The following is a 22,014-nucleotide window of genomic DNA, read 5'->3' as shown; positions in this document are numbered from 1 at the left end:
TGTTACTGACTCTTACATTGATACCATAATCAGTTATTCATTGTAAATCAGTAAGAATATAAATAGTGGCTTTTGTCTTGAGTGACTTTAAAGTGACATTGCGAGATAAGAATGAGCGATAATATTCTGTTTTATATCCTTTTACTGTCATTTGCTGGAAGACAAATTTTTGTGGTATAATACCGTAGCATATGTAACTATTGATAGATAAATGGTGAAATAGATGTATGTCAAAGTTCAATCCAAGTGCTAGAAAACTTAATCAACATCCAAAATCATAAATTAAACACTTCAAAAATGAAAATACGTTCATACATGGCCAACAATCAGGTGATGGCTAGTTTTCTGCAGCTGAGAGAAATTCTATCAGGCATCGATTTCTTAAGAGATCTTCTACCTCCTCATTAGAATGGAAACACAATTCTGCCTATACTTGAGTATTTCCCAAAGAATATCCTTTGTTGACCTATAAAACAATTCCTTCAATATCTCCAATGCTAGTTTTTATTGTCTTCTTTACACTGAAGGCTATAGCTGAATTTCTTGATTGACCTACTCTTTAACAACCAGATAAACTGATTTTAATTGTATTTGGACTTTTTGTTTTTTATACACTTCTGATAACCCTACTGTAACCATTTTGATGTTCTGTGACTCTTTTTTTTCCAACTCTATTACTCTTGTTACCTAAAACCACATCTGTTTTAGGCCTATTGTAAAAATTAAAATCATGGTGGGTTCCTTTTTATGTAATTATTTTACTTGAAAAAATATTCAGATTTGCAATCTTAGCATTTATGTTCCATATTCAGTTGTAACAGCTTGATAGTAATTTTTGTCACTAAGAAAGAATATGCAGAAATGAATTGTCATAGTTCTTTTCCTTCAAACATCAGAATATTTTCCCCATACATAGTCAAAATCAGAATAATTCCTGTGAAAGTAGTTTTATTTGCCAGTATCTGAGCATTATTCAAGTAGTACTCTACATTTTTAAATGTGTGCGTTTTGAACTTTAACAGGTGGCATTACTAAGGGCACATGCTGGTGAACATCTCCTGCTTGGTCTTGCAAGACGGTCAATGCATCTGAAAGATGTTCTCTTACTTGGAAACAATTGTATAATTACTAGGCATTGTCCAGGTAAGCATCACAGTGTATGTTCATACATAATGCTATTGTGCAGGAAAAAATGAAACTTACTGTTATATTTTGCATGTTAAATGTTGTTAAACTTAATTGTTCATAGAAAAAGGTTCACAAAGAAATAGTCGTTGGTTGTGTTAAAAGAAAAATAGGCAGTGTCTTTTGTTCTGTGTATTTAGAGTAGTGCATTTAAAACTGTCTTAGGGTTGTGAAAGTTTATCTTAAAGTTTGATGTAACATAATAAAATATTCATGCAGTATCAATCTTCAGCCCCAGCTGCTTTTCAATCTGTAACCAGATGTTGTAATGTCCATAACTATTGTTACAGGCTACAATGAAAAGCTTCGAATGCAAATAAGTGCAAAGTAAAAAAAGCTTTCAGAAACAGAAATGGCTTTCATTATAGTAACAGAGCTATCAGATACTGAATCATGAAATTTTAGAATGGTACTTGTTGTGAATTCGCTCATCCCCTGCATAGTAGTGGCATGTGACCAACTGTCCCCTAATTAAAAACTATTCCTGGCATCTTGACTATAGGTACTCAAAGTTAAACTCACTGTACTAATTTCAAGTACAGCACTGATGACATTTTTGGTACTAAACTCTGAAAGAAACATAACAATCAAGAATTTTCCCTTTACAGCTGAATAGCTTCTAAGAACGTTACTGGCCTCTCAGCTTATATGCAATTAAATGTACATGTAGTGTCCATTCCATCATCTTTGTGATCATGCTAATGTGTGTGGCTCTAGTTTCCCCATTGCTTTTGAACTCAAGAACTACAAATTATTCAGTTTCTTGGTTTGCAGATCGTACATAAGAGTACTTTTTCTGGTGCTCCACCTGTTTCCTGCTGACTGTCTTGTACAAAGCATATCTGAAACATTACTAGCACTGGCACTGTGTAGTTGTGATGTGATTAGACCTTTTCTTCACAGTACTAGTTCCTAATGGAACACCAAAACACAAAATCCTGTAGAAGCAATTGTGAAGAAAAATGAAGATGAATGATTACAGTACCACACAATTTTCTTCCTGGAATTGTTTTAGCCTACAGCCAAGTGCCACCCTTTACAAATTTCCAAGAATTTCATCTTACATACACCTCATTAATTACACATAATTAGACATTCACATTATGTTTTCATAAGTAGCTCATCTACCAATCTACTTAAGAGAGCATAATTTGGTCAGGATGCCTACTGCTGCATTGGATAACTGCATTATTTGATCTTGGGAAAAATTTCACAGTCTACGGACCATTATTTCTGCTCAGTGAACATACTACCAACAACACAATGGTGTGAAAGGTTTGAAGGAGCCCACATGTTGTAATATTGATTGGGAAAATTGCAACACAGTGGAAGAATTACCAGGAATAAATGTCAGTTAAGTGCTCATAAATATTGTACTGAGCCATGGATACTCATGACTAACAGAACAATAAAATAATGTGTGTTCATATTAATACAAGCTGAAACTACATAATACAATAACATTTTATTCTTTTGGTGTTACAGTAACTAAAATCATAATGCATTTGTAGAAAGTCTGCACAAATATGAACATTTTCATCCTGTATTTATGTTTGTCATCTTTCCTGCCCATTGTACTAGAGATTGTGTAATTATTATTCTTACTATTATTATTGTAGTAGTAGTAGTAGTAGTACTGTTGCTAGCAACATAAGGGGTTAATGTAGAAAAGAACAAAGCAAAAGCAGAAGAAGTTCTTTCATATTTCAAAAGTCTTCTTTTAAGTAAGAAATTGGAGGATAAAAGAAATAATCACATCCATAATTAATGCTGTCGTGCAAAGGTGTAATATCTTAAATGACAATTATATTTTAGATTCATTAAGAACACAAAAAAGTCTGAATAAAGGGAATTGTCTTCTCCAGGATATCCATGCAACACCGTTAATAACATAAAGGAAATCTGAATAAAGATAACTTTTTTACCCATGATTGTCATGCAGCACTGTGGTGGACTTGCAAGTGTTGCAATATATGATACTGAAGAAAGCAGTCCAGTTGCTTCAAATGATTTACTTATTATCAATAATTGGCTTTAATTACACAATAATTGTCATCAAAGTAGCATCATATCTACAATAAAATGTAAACATTTAATGTTGGTATGAATCTGCTTCATTTACTGGTGATTAGTCTCTGATCAACATCAGTTGTGAATGATAAATAAATCCATTCAGCAATTTTAATAATGTTCTGCAAGTGATAGCAGAAATAATTGCTAGGAAGTGAGAAACGTTTCCAAGTCCTCAGAATTTCCTAGCAAGTGAAACAATAAAACTGGCTACCCCAACACCTCATGAAAGCAACATCTAATGGAGATGAAAAGTTTCTAATTTTGTGGTATCTGTTCCATGTTCCTCCAAAGCTTAGGGTTCTTAAGAATCTGACTAATATAGATTTAAGGAAACAAAGTTATTGAAGCCATTGCAGCCTCATTTCCAACTGCAGAGCAGATGTTAATATTGCTCTGAAGTTTTCTTCTGTTTTTGCTTTTCATAGTTTTACGTAGATGGTCAGCCCAGCTTTCTACTGTCTGCTTCACTTTCTCCATTCCTTCAATGTTCTTCATGAATCTTTAAGCCTATATCTGTAGCCCTTTTCCTTGGTAATTACCAATAGCTGTTGGATGTGTTGCTGCTTGTTAGCATGTGTTACTGCATGCTTGTTATGACCACAGATCTCTATTGCTGTCAGAACAACTTCTGTACTGAAGGTGGTTAGGTGCACATTTTCCCCTGTATTTGTATGTTGCATCATAATTATCTTTAACTGTAATGCTTCGTTAATACAAAATATAAATAAAAAATTAAATTTTGTGTCTGTACTTAATGTCGTATGTTTGGCAAAATCTAAAAGATATACTTCAGTTTAACATAATTCCATTTGCCATTAGATGGAAGAGTCCATCAGTTTAAAATCTGTACAAGAGAGATTTCTAAAACCTTTGAGGCTCCACTCTCTCTTGAAGAACTGAGCTCTTGAATTTAAGAGCATGAAATAAGCAAAGAATTAACAGTAAATGGCAAACTGTAAGGCAGAAAAGTTGTGTTATTGCAAAATTACTTGACTTGACCCTACAGACTGGTGGTTTTTTTAATAGAAAGAAAGTAACTAACAAACAGCGGAAATGCCAGGTCCCAATATCAATTACGCAGAAAAAGATAGATTGCTATTTACCATAAAGATAACATGTTAAGTTGCAGACAGGAACAATTAAAAGGTACTTACACATAAGCTTTCAGCCACAGCCTTCATCAGAAAAAGAGAAACCCACACCATACATTCACACAAGGAAGCACACGTCATGCACGTGACTGCCAACTCCAGCTGCTCACACGTGAAAAGTGTCTTGTTTCCCTTTTTTTGATGAAGACTGTGGCTGATAGCTTATGTGTAAGTATCTTTTAATTGTGCCTGTTGCTAACTTAGCATGTTACCTTTACGGTAAGTACCAATATCTTCTCCTGTGTTGTTCAAGGTAACAAGAAAATTCCTTACATGACGTAATATGACAATTTTCTTTTAAGTTTCCTAATGAGGAGCAACAGACATGTCATGTAGTTTAAGCAGGGAATGCCGTATTTTATCAGTTGGAAACTTATTGGATTACTGTTACATTCAAAATTTACATAAATCTTAAAGATTTATGTTCTTTACTTCCCTTTTTTTAGTAAAAATGATGTAACAGAGGGCTTTGAGGGAGGAAGGGCTGTTATATATGATGTTACAGCGTACAAAAAGTTTTATTCGTGATCTTGAGAGGTTTCTTTGATGTACTAAAACATGGAAGAATATAAGATTCATCTTTGTGGAATAACTACAGAATAAAAACAAAAGATCTGAAATAATCAGTGAGACTTTCGTGCAATATGTTACCTTCCTACGTTAATTTGAGAATGCAAATTTTCCCTCATGTTGAATTTTTTTGTATTCTGGATTCAGTTCTTAAGGGACAGCCTAATAAAACAGTTACATCTGAGACTATGGGTATGCAATTATGCATGCTACCTGTACTACCATAATTAAAAATATTGTCCCTTTCTTACACAGCAAAATGTAGAGCTTACTTTGATTTTACTGAATAAATCATTTATCTCTAGTAGAGAAATGTTCTTAAGACTCTGGAGCACATCATCACATCCCACCTTCAATATTCCTTTAGATCTCTTTCATTTCTGCTGCAATAATAAGTGTGGGAACATGCTTAATTGGCTGTTCATATTGCTTGCTTGTGGTGGGAGCTGGGCTGGCAAATACATGATGCAACAGGTCATTTTAAAGAAGCGGGCGTATCACCAGATGTGGACATCAGCCGTGTTGGAGACCGTGTCATGGATGAGCTTGTGAAACCCTTCAGCGAGGTCCAGATTGATGACACAGAATTTGCGTGCCTCAAGGCGATTGTCTTCTTTGATCCAAGTGAGTACTTACTTTTAGTTTTGTTAAGTAAGTAAATAATAAGAAATTAATACTTTAAAATATTTCAACCTCATGGAGTAAAATTGTAGCCCTTGGAAATTCCCCCCTCCTCCTTTCTCCTTTCTCCCTTCTCCCCTCCTCCTTTCTCCCTTCCCCCTCCACCTTCCCCTCTCCCGTTCCCCCTCTCCCCCTTCCCCCTCTCCCCCTTCCCCCTCTCCCCCTTCCCCCTCTCCCCCTTCCCCCTCTCCGCCCTTCCCCCTCTCCGCCCTTCCCCCTCTCCTCCCTTCCCCCGCTCCTCCCTTCCCCCTCTCCTCCCTTCCCCCTCTCCTCCCTTCCCCATCTCCTCCCTCCCCCCTCTCCTCCCTTCCCCCTCTCCTCCCTTCCCCCTCTCCTCCCTTCCCCCTCTCCTCCCTTCCCCCTCTCCTCCCTTCCCCCTCTCCTCCCTTCCAACTTTCACTCCCATTCCTAACCTCTCGCTCGCCCCTTCCCCCCTCTCGCTCGCCCCTTCCCCCCTCTCGCTCGCCCCTTCCCCCCTCTCGCTCGCCCCTTCCCCCCTCTCGCTCGCCCCTTCCCCCCTCTCGCTCGCCCCTTCCCCCCTCTCGCTCGCCCCTTCCCCCCTCTCGCTCGCCCCTTCCCCCCTCTCGCTCGCCCCTTCCCGCCTCTCGCTCGCCCCTTCCCGCCTCTCGCTCGCCCCTTCCCCCCTCTCGCTCGCCCCTTCCCCCCTCTCGCTCGCCCCTTCCCCCCTCTCGCTCGCCCCTTCCCCCCTCTCGCTCGCCCCTTCCCCCCTCTCGCTCGCCCCTTCCCCCCTCTCGCTCGCCCCTTCCCCCCTCTCGCTCGCCCCTTCCCCCCTCTCGCTCGCCCCTTCCCCCCTCTCGCTCGCCCCTTCCCCCCTTCCCCCCTTCCCCCCTCTCGCTTGGCACTCTCCCCCCTCTCCCCGCTCTCTCCCCCTCTCTCTCCCCCTCTCTCTCCCCCTCTCTCTCCCCCTCTCTCTCCACCCCTCTCTCCCCCCCTCTAACTCCCCCCCTCTAACTCCCCCCTCTAACTCCCCCCCTCTAACTCCCCCCTCTAACTCCCCCCCTCTAACTCCCCCCTCTAACTCCCCCCCTCTAACTCCCCCCCTCTAACTCCCCCCCTCTAACTCCCCCCCTCTAACTCCCCCCCTCTAACTCCCCCCTCTAACTCCCCCCCCTCTAACTCCCCCCCCCTCTAACTCCCCCCCTCTAACTCCCCCCCTCTAACTCCCCCCCTCTAACTCCCCCCCTCTAACTCCCCCCCTCTAACTCCCCCCCTCTAACTCCCCCCCTCTAACTCCCCCCCTCTAACTCCCCCCCTCTAACTCCCCCCCTCTAACTCCCCCCCTCTAACTCCCCCCCTCTAACTCCCCCCCTCTAACTCCCCCCCTCTAACTCCCCCCCTCTAACTCCCCCCCTCTAACTCCCCCCCTCTAACTCCCCCCCTCTAACTCCCCCCCTCTAACTCCCCCCCCTCTAACTCCCCCCCCTCTAACTCCCCCCCTCTAACTCCCCCCCTCTAACTCCCCCCCCTCTAACTCCCCCCCTCTAACTCCCCCCCTCTAACTCCCCCCCTCTAACTCCCCCCCTCTTACTCCCCCCCTCTTACTCCCCCCCTCCAACTCCCCCCCCTCTCTAACTCCCCCCCTCTCTAACTCCCCCCCTCTCTAACTCCCCCCTCTCTAACTCCCCCCCTCTAACTCCCCCCCTCTAACTCCCCCCCCCTCTAACTCCCCCCCTCTAACTCCCCCCCCCCCCCCCGTCGTAACTCCACCCCCCCGTCGTAACTCCACCCCCCCGTCGTAACTCCACCCCCCCGTCGTAACTCCACCCCCCCGTCGTAACTCCACCCCCCCGTCGTAACTCCACCCCCCCGTCGTAACTCCACCCCCCCGTCGTAACTCCACCCCCCCGTCGTAACTCCACCCCCCCGTCGTAACTCCACCCCCCCGTCGTAACTCCACCCCCCCGTCGTAACTCCACCCCCCCGTCGTAACTCCACCCCCCCGTCGTAACTCCACCCCCCCCGTCGTAACTCCACCCCCCCCGTCGTAACTCCACCCCCCCGTCGTAACTCCACCCCCCCGTCGTAACTCCACCCCCCCGTCGTAACTCCACCCCCCCGTCGTAACTCCACCCCCCCGTCGTAACTCGTCGTAACTCCACCCCCCCGTCGTAACTCCACCCCCCCGTCGTAACTCCACCCCCCCGTCGTAACTCCACCCCCCCGTCGTAACTCCACCCCCCCGTCGTAACTCCACCCCCCCGTCGTAACTCCACCCCCCCGTCGTAACTCCACCCCCCCGTCGTAACTCCACCCCCCCGTCGTAACTCCACCCCCCCGTCGTAACTCCACCCCCCCGTCGTAACTCCACCCCCCCGTCGTAACTCCACCCCCCCGTCGTAACTCCACCCCCCCGTCGTAACTCCACCCCCCCGTCGTAACTCCACCCCCCCGTCGTAACTCCACCCCCCCGTCGTAACTCCACCCCCCCGTCGTAACTCCACCCCCCCGTCGTAACTCCACCCCCCCGTCGTAACTCCACCCCCCCGTCGTAACTCCACCCCCCCGTCGTAACTCCACCCCCCCCGTCGTAACTCCACCCCCCCCGTCGTATCTCCACCCCCCCCGTCGTAACTCCACCCCCCCCGTCGTAACTCCACCCCCCCCCCGTCACTCCACCCCCCCCCCGTAACTCCACCCCCCCCCGTCGTAACTCCACCCCCCCCCCCCCCGTCGTAACTCCACCCCCCCCCCCCCCGTCGTAACTCCACCCCCCCGTCGTAACTCCACCCCCCCCCCCGTCGTAACTCCACCCCCCCCCGTCGTAACTCCACCCCCCCCCGTCGTAACTCCACCCCCCCCCCCGTCGTAACTCCACCCCCCCCCCCGTCGTAACTCCACCCCCCCCCCCGTCGTAACTCCACCCCCCCCCCCCCGTCGTAACTCCACCCCCCCCCCCGTCGTAACTCCACCCCCCCCCGTCGTAACTCCACCCCCCCCCCCCCGTCGTAACTCCACCCCCCCCCCCCCGTCGTAACTCCACCCCCCCCGTCGTAACTCCACCCCCCCCCACACCTCGTAACTCACCCCCCCCCCCCACCTCGTAACTCACCCCCCCTCCGTAACTCACCCCCCCTCGTAACTCACCTCCCCCCACCTCGTAACTCACCTCCCCCTCCGTAACTCACCCACCCCCCCGTAACTCACCCCCCACCCCCCCTCGTAACTCACCCCCCCCCCCTTCGTAACTCACCCCCCCCCCCCTCGTAACTCACCCCCCCCTCGTAACTCACCCCCCCCGTAACTCACCCCCCCCCCTCGTAACTCACCCCCCCCTCGTAACTCACCCCCCCTCGTAACTCACCCCCCCCCCCTCGTAACTCACCCCCCCCCCCTCGTAACTCACCCCCCCCTCGTAACTCACCCCCCCCCCCCTCGTAACTCACCCCCCCCTCGTAACTCACCCCCCCTCGTAACTCACCCCCCCTCGTAACTCACCCCCCCTCGTAACTCCCCCACCCCCCTCGTAACTCACCCCCTCTAACTCTCCGCCTGTCTTATCCCCGCCCCTTCACCCCTCTCTTCTTTCCTGTCTCCCCCGTCTCTCCTCCCCCGTTTCCCCCCTGACTCTCCTTTCTCTTCTCCGACTCTCCCCAACGTTTCCCCAGTCTCTCCCCCCCCCTATGTTTATGAGGAACACTGCATTTTCCTTACACTGTAAATCTCAGCATCCTTAAGCACTATCAGATGTGGCCAGTACTTTGCTGAGTGACCATCTGGGTACATAACAAGCTGTTGTCAATTTTCCTTTTGCCCTTATGACAGACATGAAAGGAGGGGCGGTGGCATGAAGACCCTGATTATAAGCCTCTGCTCCAGTCTCCTAGATTCAATTCCAAAACTTTCTGCAAGTCTCCCATGATGTGGAGGAATCTCCATTGGATGGAGATGTTACGCTCAGTGGGCCCTTTGGTACTCTTTGACAGGAGTACTACATGTACACCCATTAGTCACCTATACTTACCAGATACACTTATGCACACAGCTCTCATACTTTGAAAAGGAATGGTGCTTGTAGGTGCAAAAGCAAGGGAAAATCTTTTCAATTAGGTGGCTGAACTTGCTTTTTCTCTGTACTAGGGCCTACAAAAAATAAGTTATTGATGAAGGAGTTGATGAACTAGATTGAGGTACAACATATGCTGCTCAGTAATACAGTAAACAGCAGTTTTGTTTTTTAATTTTCCTAGAATTTCCAGCTTCTGTTTTTCTCATTCTGGTGTATCTAAATACGACTAGCACATTCTGAAGTTAGTCTTCTTCACATCACAGATTCAGATTTAAACCAATTTCAGCTTCATACAGTCTTCTACAGTATAAACCCTCTTTTACATTCCCATAATTAAAGTTCTCCTCCTGTTTACAACAATTTTTTTACTACTCTCATCAAATCTCCTGTGTCTACAATGTTAATTTGCACCTGATTTTATGCAAACATATTTATAATTTCCCCACAATTTATGCTTCATCAAAAAATGTTTGTGAAGAAAAAACTTACTTAAAATGATGCTTATGTGATGTTAGTCATGTGTACAAACATTACATGGTTAAGTTTCTTAACTCGGGTGCTCTACTCAGTGGATTCGAACAGGTGAACTTGTAAAAGTTGGAACAATTCATGCCCTATCTCCAGTCGCTGCCAAGCTGTGCTCGGCATGGTACCTGATAGGAGTAACTAGGTTTGTTTGAATAAATATATCATGACCAATCACAACCATTTACAAACTGTGTCTACTGCAGATTATCAGTTTTGTGATTGTTGTGACAGCTTTGTCGAACCACATTTAGTGTGTTTTGTCATTTGCTAGTTAACATCTTCACTCGCTTTGTGTTGATCAAATCTTTTTGGTTTAAAAAGTGCCAGTTACATATTTTCCATGCTGAGCAAAACGTGTTTTGAGAATATGTTCTCGTTAAATGTAGTAAAAATATTTTGTGATATTACACGTACAAACTGTGTGTGTGTGTGTGTGTGTGTGTGTGTGTGTGTGTGTGTGTCGCAAACACCACAAAAAATACTTTCCTAGGTATTAGTACTTAACAATGAGAAAACCATTCTCGAAATGCGTCCTGCTAAGCATGAAAAAAATACATAACTGGTGCAGTGTTTTACTGTTTAAATAATGAATGACAGCCATGTGCTTCCTGAAAAACATAAATTGTGATGAAGGAAATAGTCAGATGTTTGTACTTCCCAGACAGTTATCAGTCCCAGTTACATGAGCGATGTTTATTAGATAAAAAACCTTTATTATATAATAAAATAACTCTCTGATAAGTATTTTGATGCCTATTGCATACATATATCATGTGTAAATTGCAAAGATGCTAGGTGGTATCCTGTATGTAACTTTTAAAGTTTAAAGTGTTATTTCCCACATTTTACATTTTCTCACATTTCTCGCTTTGTAAATTTAATCAATCAGTCTTTTCAAAACACACAAACAATAATGATGTTGATTACCTGAGCTTGAGGCAGACAGTGCCATTGACTTGGAAAAAACTGTGCGCATCACTTGGATATTGGATAAACATTGCCATGCATTTTTATATTTTATATATATATTTTTTTGGGGGGGGGGGGGAGGGGGGGTGTTGGTTGGTGTCAAGATCCTTTTCAAACATGCTCTGGTCACTGACATTTGATTCGGTTCATAACTCTATACTTTTCACTCCACTTCTGAGGATATTTCACAAGAATGTTTAAACTAAAGCTTCTTCAAGGACTTCATTGAAAACACACATTCCATCATTTTCCTGATAAGTCACAAAATTATACTGCAGATAATATTTGGAGTTAAAATCTCATGATCTGAACAAATTGAAATTATAACCTACTTCAAATTATGGCAGACAGCAGTTGACACCCACCAAATCCTTGGTATTATGAATGTAAAAGCCACTGGCTGAAGGCAAGTGATTAATGACCACTTTTGAATCAGAAGAATCATTTCCAACACTCTGTTCAACCGAGGGCATTATCTGTGTGAGACTGCTTCAAAAGTTTAGAAATTTCTATAACTGTTTTCCTTACTTTTGTGCAGAATATTATATTGCACCATCACAAGCATAAACAAGGCTTTGCAAAAAGTCAGATACACTGTACTGCTTCTTAATATAGTAAAAAATACCTGGAAAACTAAAGGAGATCAGCAACATGAAACTGTCTTTTATCTTGGGTTGCAGTAGAAGGTGAGATCAAAAAGTTTGTTTTTGACGGCAGTTTTGCAGTGTATATGCAATGACTTTTAGGCAAGGGATTAGTGTGGCATTTGTATCTTTCCAATGTGTCTGCGGTAATTGTGTAAATGTGAATTGTGGCGACATTATTACCAAATGCATCCAAACAGGGCTCGTGTACTATTACTCTGGTCTTTGCAGTTGAAGGACAAACACCAGTAGATATCCATTGGAGAACAAAGAATCTGTGGAGTGAAGGTGAAACATACGGGAAAATAGCGAGAAGAGGTTCTGCTGCTTTATTACAGTACATTAATACTTGTTCCAAGATAATGAATACGAGATTTTGTAATAATGTGAAACATGTCATTATAACAGGTTATTTGCACATAGTAATTAATTAATTAATTGGTTGATTAATTCGTTTTTTACAGTTACTACTTCATATGTAAAAATTCATCTGTTGAGTAGAAGGCATTGTCATTCAGAAATTCTTTCAATTTATTTTTAAATGCTGGTTGGCTGTCAGACATATGCTATTTTGTAAATGACCAAAGACTTTAGTAGCAATGCAAGTCACCCCTTTCTGTGCCAAAGTCAGATTTAACCAAGAATAGCGAAGATTGTTTATTCTAGTGTTATAACTATGCACTTGGCTATTATTTTTTTTATCGGGATGGATTATTAACAAGTTTCATAAGTGAATATATGCATTGTGAAGGTACTGTGGATATCTCTAGTTCCTTGAATGTATGTCTGTAAGGAGACACTGGGTGGGCTACAGCTATCATTTTGCTTACACACATTTGTGTAACGAATACTTTTTCTCTTAATAATGAATTACCCCAAAATATGACACCATATGAAACCAGTGAATGAAAATCGGCATAGTAGGCTAATTTACTGATACATTTATCACTAAAATTTGCTGTTTCTTCCAGTTCAATTACTCATAGGTGTGCAGACCCAGAAATTTTGAATATTCTGCCTTAGTAAACTGTGTGTGTGTTTCCTCAAAATTTAGTGATTCCATGTGCAGAGAACCACTTAATTTTTTGAAAGACATTATTTACAATTTCCTGAGTTAATTCTTGCTTGTTGGGTGTGACTAATATATTTGTATCATCAGCAAAAGAACTAGCTTTGCATCTTCATGAATATAAAGCAGCAAGTCATTAATATAGAAAGAACAATAAGGGACTGAAGACTGAACTCCCATGGGACACAATTCTTAATACCTCCCCTGTTAGAGGACTCTACTGATTCCTGCAGACTATCTATGCTGTTAATTTCAACCTTCTGCATTCTTCCATTTCAATCTGAATTAAACCATTTGTGTACTGTCCTACTCATAAAACAATACTTACGCTTAGCTAGAAGAATTTCATTATTGACACAGTCAAAAGCCTTTTAGAGACCACAAAATTCCCCAGTGGATGGTGTTCAGTTATTCAAAGCATTTAATGTTTGATCAGTGAAAGCATGTATAGCATTTTCTGTTGAAAAGTCTTTCTTAAACCAAACTGACATTTTTTTAGTACTTCATTTTTACAAATATGTGAAGCTACTCCTGAATATATTAATTTTTTAAGAATCGTGAATAAAGCTGTCAGAAGCGAGAGTGGGTGGAAATTGTTAGTAGCAGACCTATCCCCTTTTTATGCAATGGTTTAACAACAGCACATTTCAGCCCTTCCAGAAAAATGCCTGTTTCAGTGAGCCACTGCATATGTTGCTGAGAAGGCTACTTACTGTTGGAAACAAGCTTTTAGTACTCTTTTGGAAATGCCATCAATTCCATCTGAGCTTTAACTTTTGAATGAATTTATTATTTTCCTAATTTTAGTGGTCCTAACTATAATAATGCAAATCCCCATATTGCAAATATCATAATGTAGAAGTTGTGCCAACTCAAGTGGCACACACGTGAGCACCAGCACTATAGTCCTAATCTCTCCCTTTGTGATTACCATGCTTTTGGTCATAAAAAAAGGCCTTTAAGGGTGAACGTTTCCTGAGGACGTACTTCAGGCAGTTACGGACTTCTTTATGCACGAGGACACAGTGTTTTACCAAACAGGTGTTTTCAACCTGGCACTTCAGTCATATGATTGCCTCAATATTCATAAAGATTTAGCCTGGCTGGCATACCAATTACCGACTAATTGGCCTTCAAAAGGAACTTTTTGACTGCTTCTTACATTGGTGATATATCACTAGGATGCTTGCTTGCAGGTGAAGTTAAACTGTTTTTAATGTCTCATAAGGACACAAAACATTAATTGCAAATCTATCTGATGAACCAAAAAATCTTGATGTATTACAACACCAAATATTACATGTGAAAGATAGTAAATGGTTACCAAACACACACTGAAATTTGGAAGAAACTCACAGAAGATGGAGTAAAATCTTGTTCTCTGTTTTATTTTTAGTGACTAAAAAGGAAAGTAATGTCTACACAATCTAAGAAAAGCTCCATTTATACTAGAAATAGTAGCAAAATAAAGTTAACATTTGTTGCCTTCATTTCCCCTTAACCAAGCATGTTATTCATGATACTTTACTGCTTTTCTGTGTCCTTCTGGCATTCTTCTTCTATAACACTTTTGCTCCAGTCCAAATTCCTTCTCCTTAAACTTCTCTTGATCAAGTTTTCCATCTTGCTGTGAATTTCCCTCTTGCATTCAGTCATGGTCTCCATTGTTTGTTTTGGTAATCTTCCACCTTTCATTCTCTCTACACCTCCTCTTCTCAGTGCTGTCATTCAGCTTTTTAATCCAATTTCCTTCCTAACATCTTTGTTCCTCTCTGTCTCTCCTTGTATTCTCTAAAATATGTCTTAGGAACTGCATTTGACTGGCTTCGATTATACTATCCCCTCTTGTCATTGTCCAGGTCTTGGATGTGTGTGTCAGTATGGGTGTCTAGTATGTCTTGCCCAGAGCTTCCTTACACTTCTTTTGCACACCGTTTCTCCAGACTAAGCCCCTCCCACACAGATAAAACGCATTGCTCTGTGCTACCCTTCTGGTAATTTCACCCTCCACCTTGCACTTCCCAGATATGTAAAGTTGTCCACAATTACAGTTTCTTGTCTGTTAATACTAATTTGTCCTTTCTGTTCTGTCAGCTCTAGTTACAAACATGGTCTTATTTTTCTCCACACTGCAATTTATACAATATTTCTTTCTTTCTTTTTAAAAAAGTTATTATATATAGTTGTCCTTCCTCATAATGCAATCTCGTGGGCAAATGGCAACAATTTTAGTCTGCTTCCTCCATGAGGTGCTTTTGGCTCCTTCATGATTTCATCCACCATCATTATTTACAATAATTGTGACACCACATTTTTGTATCTCGACCGCATAACATTCCTAAACCAATTGGTTCTTCCAGTTTCAGGCCAGACACAGCTAAAGTTTTGTTAAACTTTGCTTGAAGAATTTAATTTTTTTCCAACTTCCTTTCTCTCCACATTATTATTGTGAATTATTATCAAGTGATTCAACCTATCTTCGTTAATTTTGTAGATGCCAGAGGACTCAGCGATCCTGCACGCATCAAAACTGTTCGTCATCAGATATTAATCAATCTGGAGGACTACATCAGTGACCGGCAGTATGACTCTAGAGGTCGCTTTGGAGAGATTCTGCTTACACTACCTGCTCTGCAGTCAATTAACTGGCAGATGATTGAGCAAATTCAGTTTGCCAAGTTGTTTGGGGTTGCTCGAATTGACAGTTTACTTCAGGAAATGCTGCTTGGAGGTAAGATATATTTACACAGCATTTCTCACCTATGAAAGAGCAACTGAATATTGTACAAGACACTTGCTAACAGTGCCACAACTTGAAGACAGAAATGCCAGGTGCACATGCCCAGGTAGCACACCAGGCATTACTGCAGGCAGAAATAAACTAGAATTTTTGACTGTTCCATTAATGTGGTAGATTGCAAAGGAAATGATAGTTGTTAAATTATGGATTATCATTGTGTTTTATTCTAAAACTTTCTCTTTGCAGTAGTTTTTACACTGTAGTAAAACCACGAGAGAACAGCAGTGTCCTGTACAAATGTTCGAACCTGGATTTTCATCTTTCACAGGCACTGCTTTACTGACTTGGTTGTTAGAATGTTGCCCATAAAAGGTGAATAAGTTTGAGTTCCACCTAGAATACATACTGTTTACCCATGAATTCATCAGTCTCACAAGGGGAGCTTACTATAATTTAATAATAAGCTGCCACTTGCTGAGTGAATAGCAAAAGTCTTGTAATCTCACTAAGAGCAGCTTATTACTACTTTCATTTAAATTACATATTTATTAACAAATGGAAATGTTAATTGACGACTGCTGAATAACATTTTTATTTCTAATTACTAATTACATTCACAGTGAAACAAAATTTTGTATTAAAATGCAAAACATCAGGTAGAAAGTAAAATATTATTTAAGAGTTTGAACATTATTACTGATATGTACCTCATGCACACAGAAGCTAAACATGCTGCCCATGACATACTTAACAATAGAATGGAAAGAAGTCTGACTTGTGTGTAAGCTAAACATTAGTTACCAACTGTGGAAAACAGGAATTCCTAGGGGGACAAAATTAGGAGCAGGGATGGAATTACAGCCCCTAACCTTACAAATGAGAACTGAACCAGTGACTCTGATTACCAGACACAGCTATTATGCATTCGGATACCAGCAATTTTATTAGTAAGATCCAAAGACTTTAGTGCTATGAAATATTTTAAAACTTTAATTTTTTTTCTAAAAACTGTGTCATACTGCTGTTTGGAATTCATGTCAAGGCACGGACCTCCAAATTTTACCAGTACAAAGAAATTAAAGAGGGCCAGTCCACAAGGTCCCCTTGTTAGCTGATGTAATTCTCTCATTTATGTTGTTAAGTTTATTCTCTGCAGATACCCTTATTCCTTTCTCCCTCGCTATGCCCAGTGTAGCACATTGTTTTGTAAAAATTCTATGTAAGATATGTGCATCCAGACCTTTCAGCTATTATATAAAGTTACATCAAATGTTACCACTCAAATAGTGAATTTATTGAAAATGGTATAGTTTTGGATCTGTGATACTCCACTATCATGTATAAAACGTGTGATGTAACGAGAAATGCATGGTCTTAAATTTAAAGTACAACCGCTTGAAGAGAAATTCCGCCTTAATCTCGGACAGTTCTGGATGGTTTGGCTTAAGTAAGTCTTTTTGGCAGTCATTGTTTGTAATAATTTTGTTACATGAACTTAACCCTGTGGTTTGTCATATTGGAAAATTTTCCGGGTAATTCCAGCAATTAGAATTTAATTGCAGAGGAATTTAACTTCAGTTAAAAATGAAAGACAGTTGTCAAATATTTCTTCCTAACAAAATGCTAACTGCCTCTTTGGTGAACAACACTGTATTAATAAAGTGACTTCGTGGTCGTGCGGTAGCGTTCTCGCTTCCCATGCCCGGGTTCCCGGGTTCGATTCCCGGCGGGGTCAGGGATTTTCTCTGCCTCGTGATGGCTGGGTGTTGTGTGCTGTCCTTAGGGTAGTTAGGTTTAAGTAGTTCTAAGTTCTAGGGGACTGATGACCATAGATGTTAAGTCCCATAGTGCTCAGAGCCATAATAAAGTGACTTATTTTGCAGTCCTTTGATTTTTTGCACATAATTTCAGAGCCCATAGTTCAGTAATTGTATTGCATTTGTCTCCTTTTCTTTTCCAAAAGATATATATTTTATTGCTTATGTAATGGAATGAGGAGACATCGCCTTATTTATGCCTTTATTCCCCCCCCCCTCCCCCCCCCAAATAATCCTTTAACATCATCATTTGTTCATGTGCACATGTCACTGTCAGTACCATTCCTGAGCCATTTCTCATTCTGGTTCTTCAACAGTAATCTATATCTATATCTTTAATTTCTGGAATAGGTTAAGTTTTGTTATTTTGGCTCAGGTTATGTAGACTTTTGTTTAAAACGTGTTTTGATTCTGCTACAGTGTAATGCCTATCTGTTTAAATGAAGGAAACATACCCACATGTTCATCCAAAAATGTGCCTTTTATGAAAGTTTCCTGGATGATAATGTTTTGTCATGTATCACCAAATCAGAATGTCTGCTGTCTCATTGCTAGCAAAAGTTGGACACCGTTGAACAACATGGTGAACTACAGATCAATTGAGGAAAAGTGCACATATCATTTCCAGTGGCTGCAGGAAGGACAGGCCATAGTTAGGATTTATATCTACCTTAAAGTGCCAGCTTACATCATAGTCATCGATTCTCATTTGTTGAACCTTTTGAGCACTAAATATCTGGTTACAAATTGTTGCCGAAACAATAGTGAACAGTTAACCATTTGGTCACTGTGTGTTAGTTTAACGTGCTTAAAATTCCATCGCATTTCTTCTAGTAAATGACGCCTGATACCACTCAACTAAATAAGCTAACCTAGGTGTCTACTCTCACTCTATGCATTAACCAGCACTCTATTCTGAAACAGTTTTCTGCTGTGGACAGATTATACAAGCATTTTGTAGTGCAGGTAGTCTGCATGTTCAATTTTGTGTTAAATGCATTTGTATAATTCATTATTCTTCTTGTGACATCCCCTCCTTCCCTCCTCTGTGTGAAAATTAGTGTATATTTTAGATTGTGGCAAAATATGGACACTTATTTTGCATTACATCCTGTTTTCACTATTTTGAAATTATTCCAAATGCTTTTGGTTAATGGACTACATACACGCAAGATTTGTAATGTGTATTTCTTCAATGAAAAAGTGTTACTTGTATTATACATTTTTGTTATTCACTTGAAGTATTCTGCAAAAGATGTTTTCCAATTTTGGATTTCTGTAACTGAGAACTTCCTGCAGGAGCAAATGATGCAACTCCAACACCTGCCCCACTTAGCCCTTCGGCAGCAACTGCAGCAGCAGGTGACTTTCCGCCGCAGTTACAAGAGCCGCAACCACAACAGCAGCAAGACCAAGCCAATGGTGGCTCTCACTGTTCAGGAAGCCCCCTCTCTGCTGGCTTGAGTCCTCCTGATCAACAGATCCTCAGTCCACCTGTCATCATACAACACATTGCTCCAGCAACACCAGAGCAGTACCACATTGCTTTTAAGACCGAACCAGATGCAGCATTTTAGCACTGAAATTTTCTGAAAATACTAGACATTCATTGTATGTGCTATTTTAGGGCATTTTTGTATGTGTGGAGCGATGATGAACAGCGAAATTGGCCTAGCCCTGTGTGTGACGCATTTTTGAGCAATGGATGACTGAAACTTCATTTCAAGTTGGTCCAAGGAAAGGGAACTTCAGGAATCAGATATAACACGAGAGGGTTTGCATATCTAATGCATCTTACATTGTTGTACTCTCTCTTTTGTTGCAGGCGCCTTTCCTTGGGATACACTGTGCAAGGAACATGCAGTTACATTTCCAGGGCTGGGAAGGGATTTAGGGTGGCAGGGGGGAGAAAAGAAACCCAAGTCTGATAACCACATGTAGTACTGTGTACTATTCAGTAAACTGAAATTATCATTATTTACATGGTGCTAAAGAATGATAAAGGCAGTACAGTTTTGAGCTCTTTTCTTGAGTATGTAGACTGTACCTAAGGAAAGTGTTATGCTGTTAAAGTTTGACAGAAATATATTGTAATTAAGAAATAATACAAAAAAGGACCATTATCAGTGTCTTAATTAATGGTTGGCTGAAAGTTACATTACCTATCATGTTGATACTATGATTTTCTACCATGAAAATATTCTTTAAAGTAAATGTCGCATAAAATACCTGTGGAGGATAGGTTTATAATACTGTCGGAGCATACATTCCTAAACCAAATGGAATTTGATTCAGCATATAAAATTGTGTTAAACTATTTATTCCATAAATTTTACTGTTGGAGCAATACACCAAATGTTAATGACATTTTGTAGTAATTCATTTGTGATGAAAATGATGCTGTGAGTCCTGATGTCTGATCCTTGGAGAGTGAGAGACATAACTTTTCCTTTGAAATTTTATAATACTCTCAGGAAGAGATGGGCTTCCTATTTTATAAAAAGGACAAGTGCACTGAATCTTGTTACTTATTAAATCATTATGCTCTGGTGGTAGTAAATACCATTTTAATGTTGATTATCATGAAAGTTTTAACTCCATATACATTCTTAGATAAGCCAACAACATTTTATCACAAATGCTTTTATTACAGTGCCTGATGAAGATTCTTGCCAAATGTGCTCATATGTCTATTAGAATGAGACATCTATAGTGTTAGGGACATTTCCTATATTAGGAGAATAAAAATAAATTTGGCTGTGACTGCTTTTACTGTTGATCAACATATTACAGATTCTGTGTATTGTAAATGGGTTGTGAAATTATGCTCAAATATGAAATAATTTGTCCATACTTTCAAATGTTTATGTGGACTGTTAATTCAGACAGTGGCAGTCTAATGATAATGCAATGTATTGTGACGTACTGTCTTGTGTAAATATTATGTATTATATCACTATTTGTACATAGTGGAGAAATTATAGTAATATGTGAACTGTTGGTTAAATGGCTGACCTGTTTGTAAATTTTTCCATATGTAGTAACTGTAAAACAGTAATCATTAAGGTGCCAAACACAGGTGGTCGTGGAAGTTTCAAAAGTTTACCATATTTCAAGACAAATTTTAAGTGAAGTCAATCAGAGTGAACAATCAGGTAAATGATGGTTACTTTGGTAGAATGCCTACCAGTACTGAGGGTAAAACAATGCACTGTTAAATTAGTTTACTATGTTTTGTATATATTTACATAAAATTATGTGAATTGTTGAGTATGGACTAAACTGTCCTATATTTTATTGTTATTGTTTATGTAGTAAATAAAAGGTGATTATTTTATGGTAAAACTCACTTTTACTCACCTGTAAATCATTGTACTCACTATGAAACAAGTTCACATTTTTGTTATGGAGACACTTCGGTATTCCACCTGCTCGTCTTCAGATGATGAAGTTGACAACTATTGTGAGCACTGGGAGGGCATTATAATAATGAAATTCTAGGAACACTGTCACCAAGAAATAATGCCTAGAATTAACATTTATATCATGTTACATTCATTTTTAAGGTACAGAATGATATGGTGGAATGGTTAAGCTGCTGGACTCACAGTTGAGAGGTTGGCTGTCAAATCACAATCCAGTTGGCCAGATTTTGGTTTAAATTAGACTAATCCTGCAACCTTCATTTCCAGATCATAAAACCTGTCTTCCTTTCCCATTTTTGTGGTATATTTTTGTGCTCACTTGCATTACTTCATTCTTAATATGATACTATCCTTAATTTTTCTGTTGTGAAGTGCTGAAAGTAGGTAAATATGTTGGTTCTTCTATCCAAAGCTGTAAAGCAATTAACTTTTGGATTTATGTTTTTGCTTTCTCCTCTGTGATACAGTTTTTGGAGGCAGTGTCACATACTACAGCCAAGCAAAGAGGTGAATTATAACTGTAGAGGTCAGAGCAACAAGGGAAGTAGGGTCCACTGTGTCTTGCCTCTTGGATAATGCAGCCCATTTAGAGGCTTATATTTACTGCTTCTCAACATCATTAACTGTTATCCATGTGCCATTGCTTAGAATCATATTCTTGATGGGATTGTGTTACACCATTTAGCTTCTGAGGTTTTCCATAAGTGTCAAGCATACGAACCTGTAGATAAGCAGGTGCTCTGCTGAAGTATTGTGATTCTTATGTAGACAATACTACACACAGTATCAGAGACTTCTGCAACATTTACTACACCTAGAGAGGCTTTAACAGCACAAGTTCTGTGTTGTCGATTTGGATGGGAGGGATTGTGACATAGGAAGGTAAGTTACACAGGAAAAACATTATTTACATCTACAGCTATACTGCTCAGACCACCTTATTGCATGTGATGGAGGGTAATTATGGTACCACTATCATTCCTCTCATACTCTGTTCATGAAAGTTGTGTAAAAAGAACAGTTATTAATAAGTTCTATCAACCAGCACAGATTCTACAATTGACTTTAGATAGGCGAAAGAAAAGTTACAATAATACATAATATTAGCAGATAGTAGGCAAATTAAAATTAGATA

At 40.9% G+C, this 22,014-nt stretch overlaps 1 protein-coding gene across 8 annotated transcripts in view; it reads left to right on the top strand.

Moving 5' to 3' along the window:
• LOC126263678 (hepatocyte nuclear factor 4-gamma-like) overlaps positions 1–20,799 on the top strand; it is a 684,513-nt gene extending 663,714 nt beyond the window's left edge. For 5 of the 8 annotated variants that reach the window (XM_049960793.1, XM_049960794.1, XM_049960798.1 and 2 more), the window contains 4 exons: positions 1,023–1,143; positions 5,454–5,603; positions 15,392–15,628; positions 18,754–20,799. In XM_049960793.1, coding sequence (XP_049816750.1) covers positions 1,023–1,143; positions 5,454–5,603; positions 15,392–15,628; positions 18,754–19,031 — 786 coding nt within the window. In that variant the 3' untranslated portion in view covers positions 19,032–20,799. The remainder of the gene's footprint in view (positions 1–1,022; positions 1,144–5,453; positions 5,604–15,391; positions 15,629–18,753) is intronic. The other 3 variants (XM_049960796.1, XM_049960795.1, XM_049960800.1) reach the window with 3 other exon arrangements.
• The last annotated feature ends 1,215 nt before the right edge of the window (positions 20,800–22,014 follow it).

Source organism: Schistocerca nitens, chromosome 6 (assembly GCF_023898315.1).
Source record: "Schistocerca nitens isolate TAMUIC-IGC-003100 chromosome 6, iqSchNite1.1, whole genome shotgun sequence".
Taxonomy (NCBI): domain Eukaryota; kingdom Metazoa; phylum Arthropoda; class Insecta; order Orthoptera; family Acrididae; genus Schistocerca; species Schistocerca nitens.
This window is presented reverse-complemented; position numbering and strand designations above follow the sequence as displayed.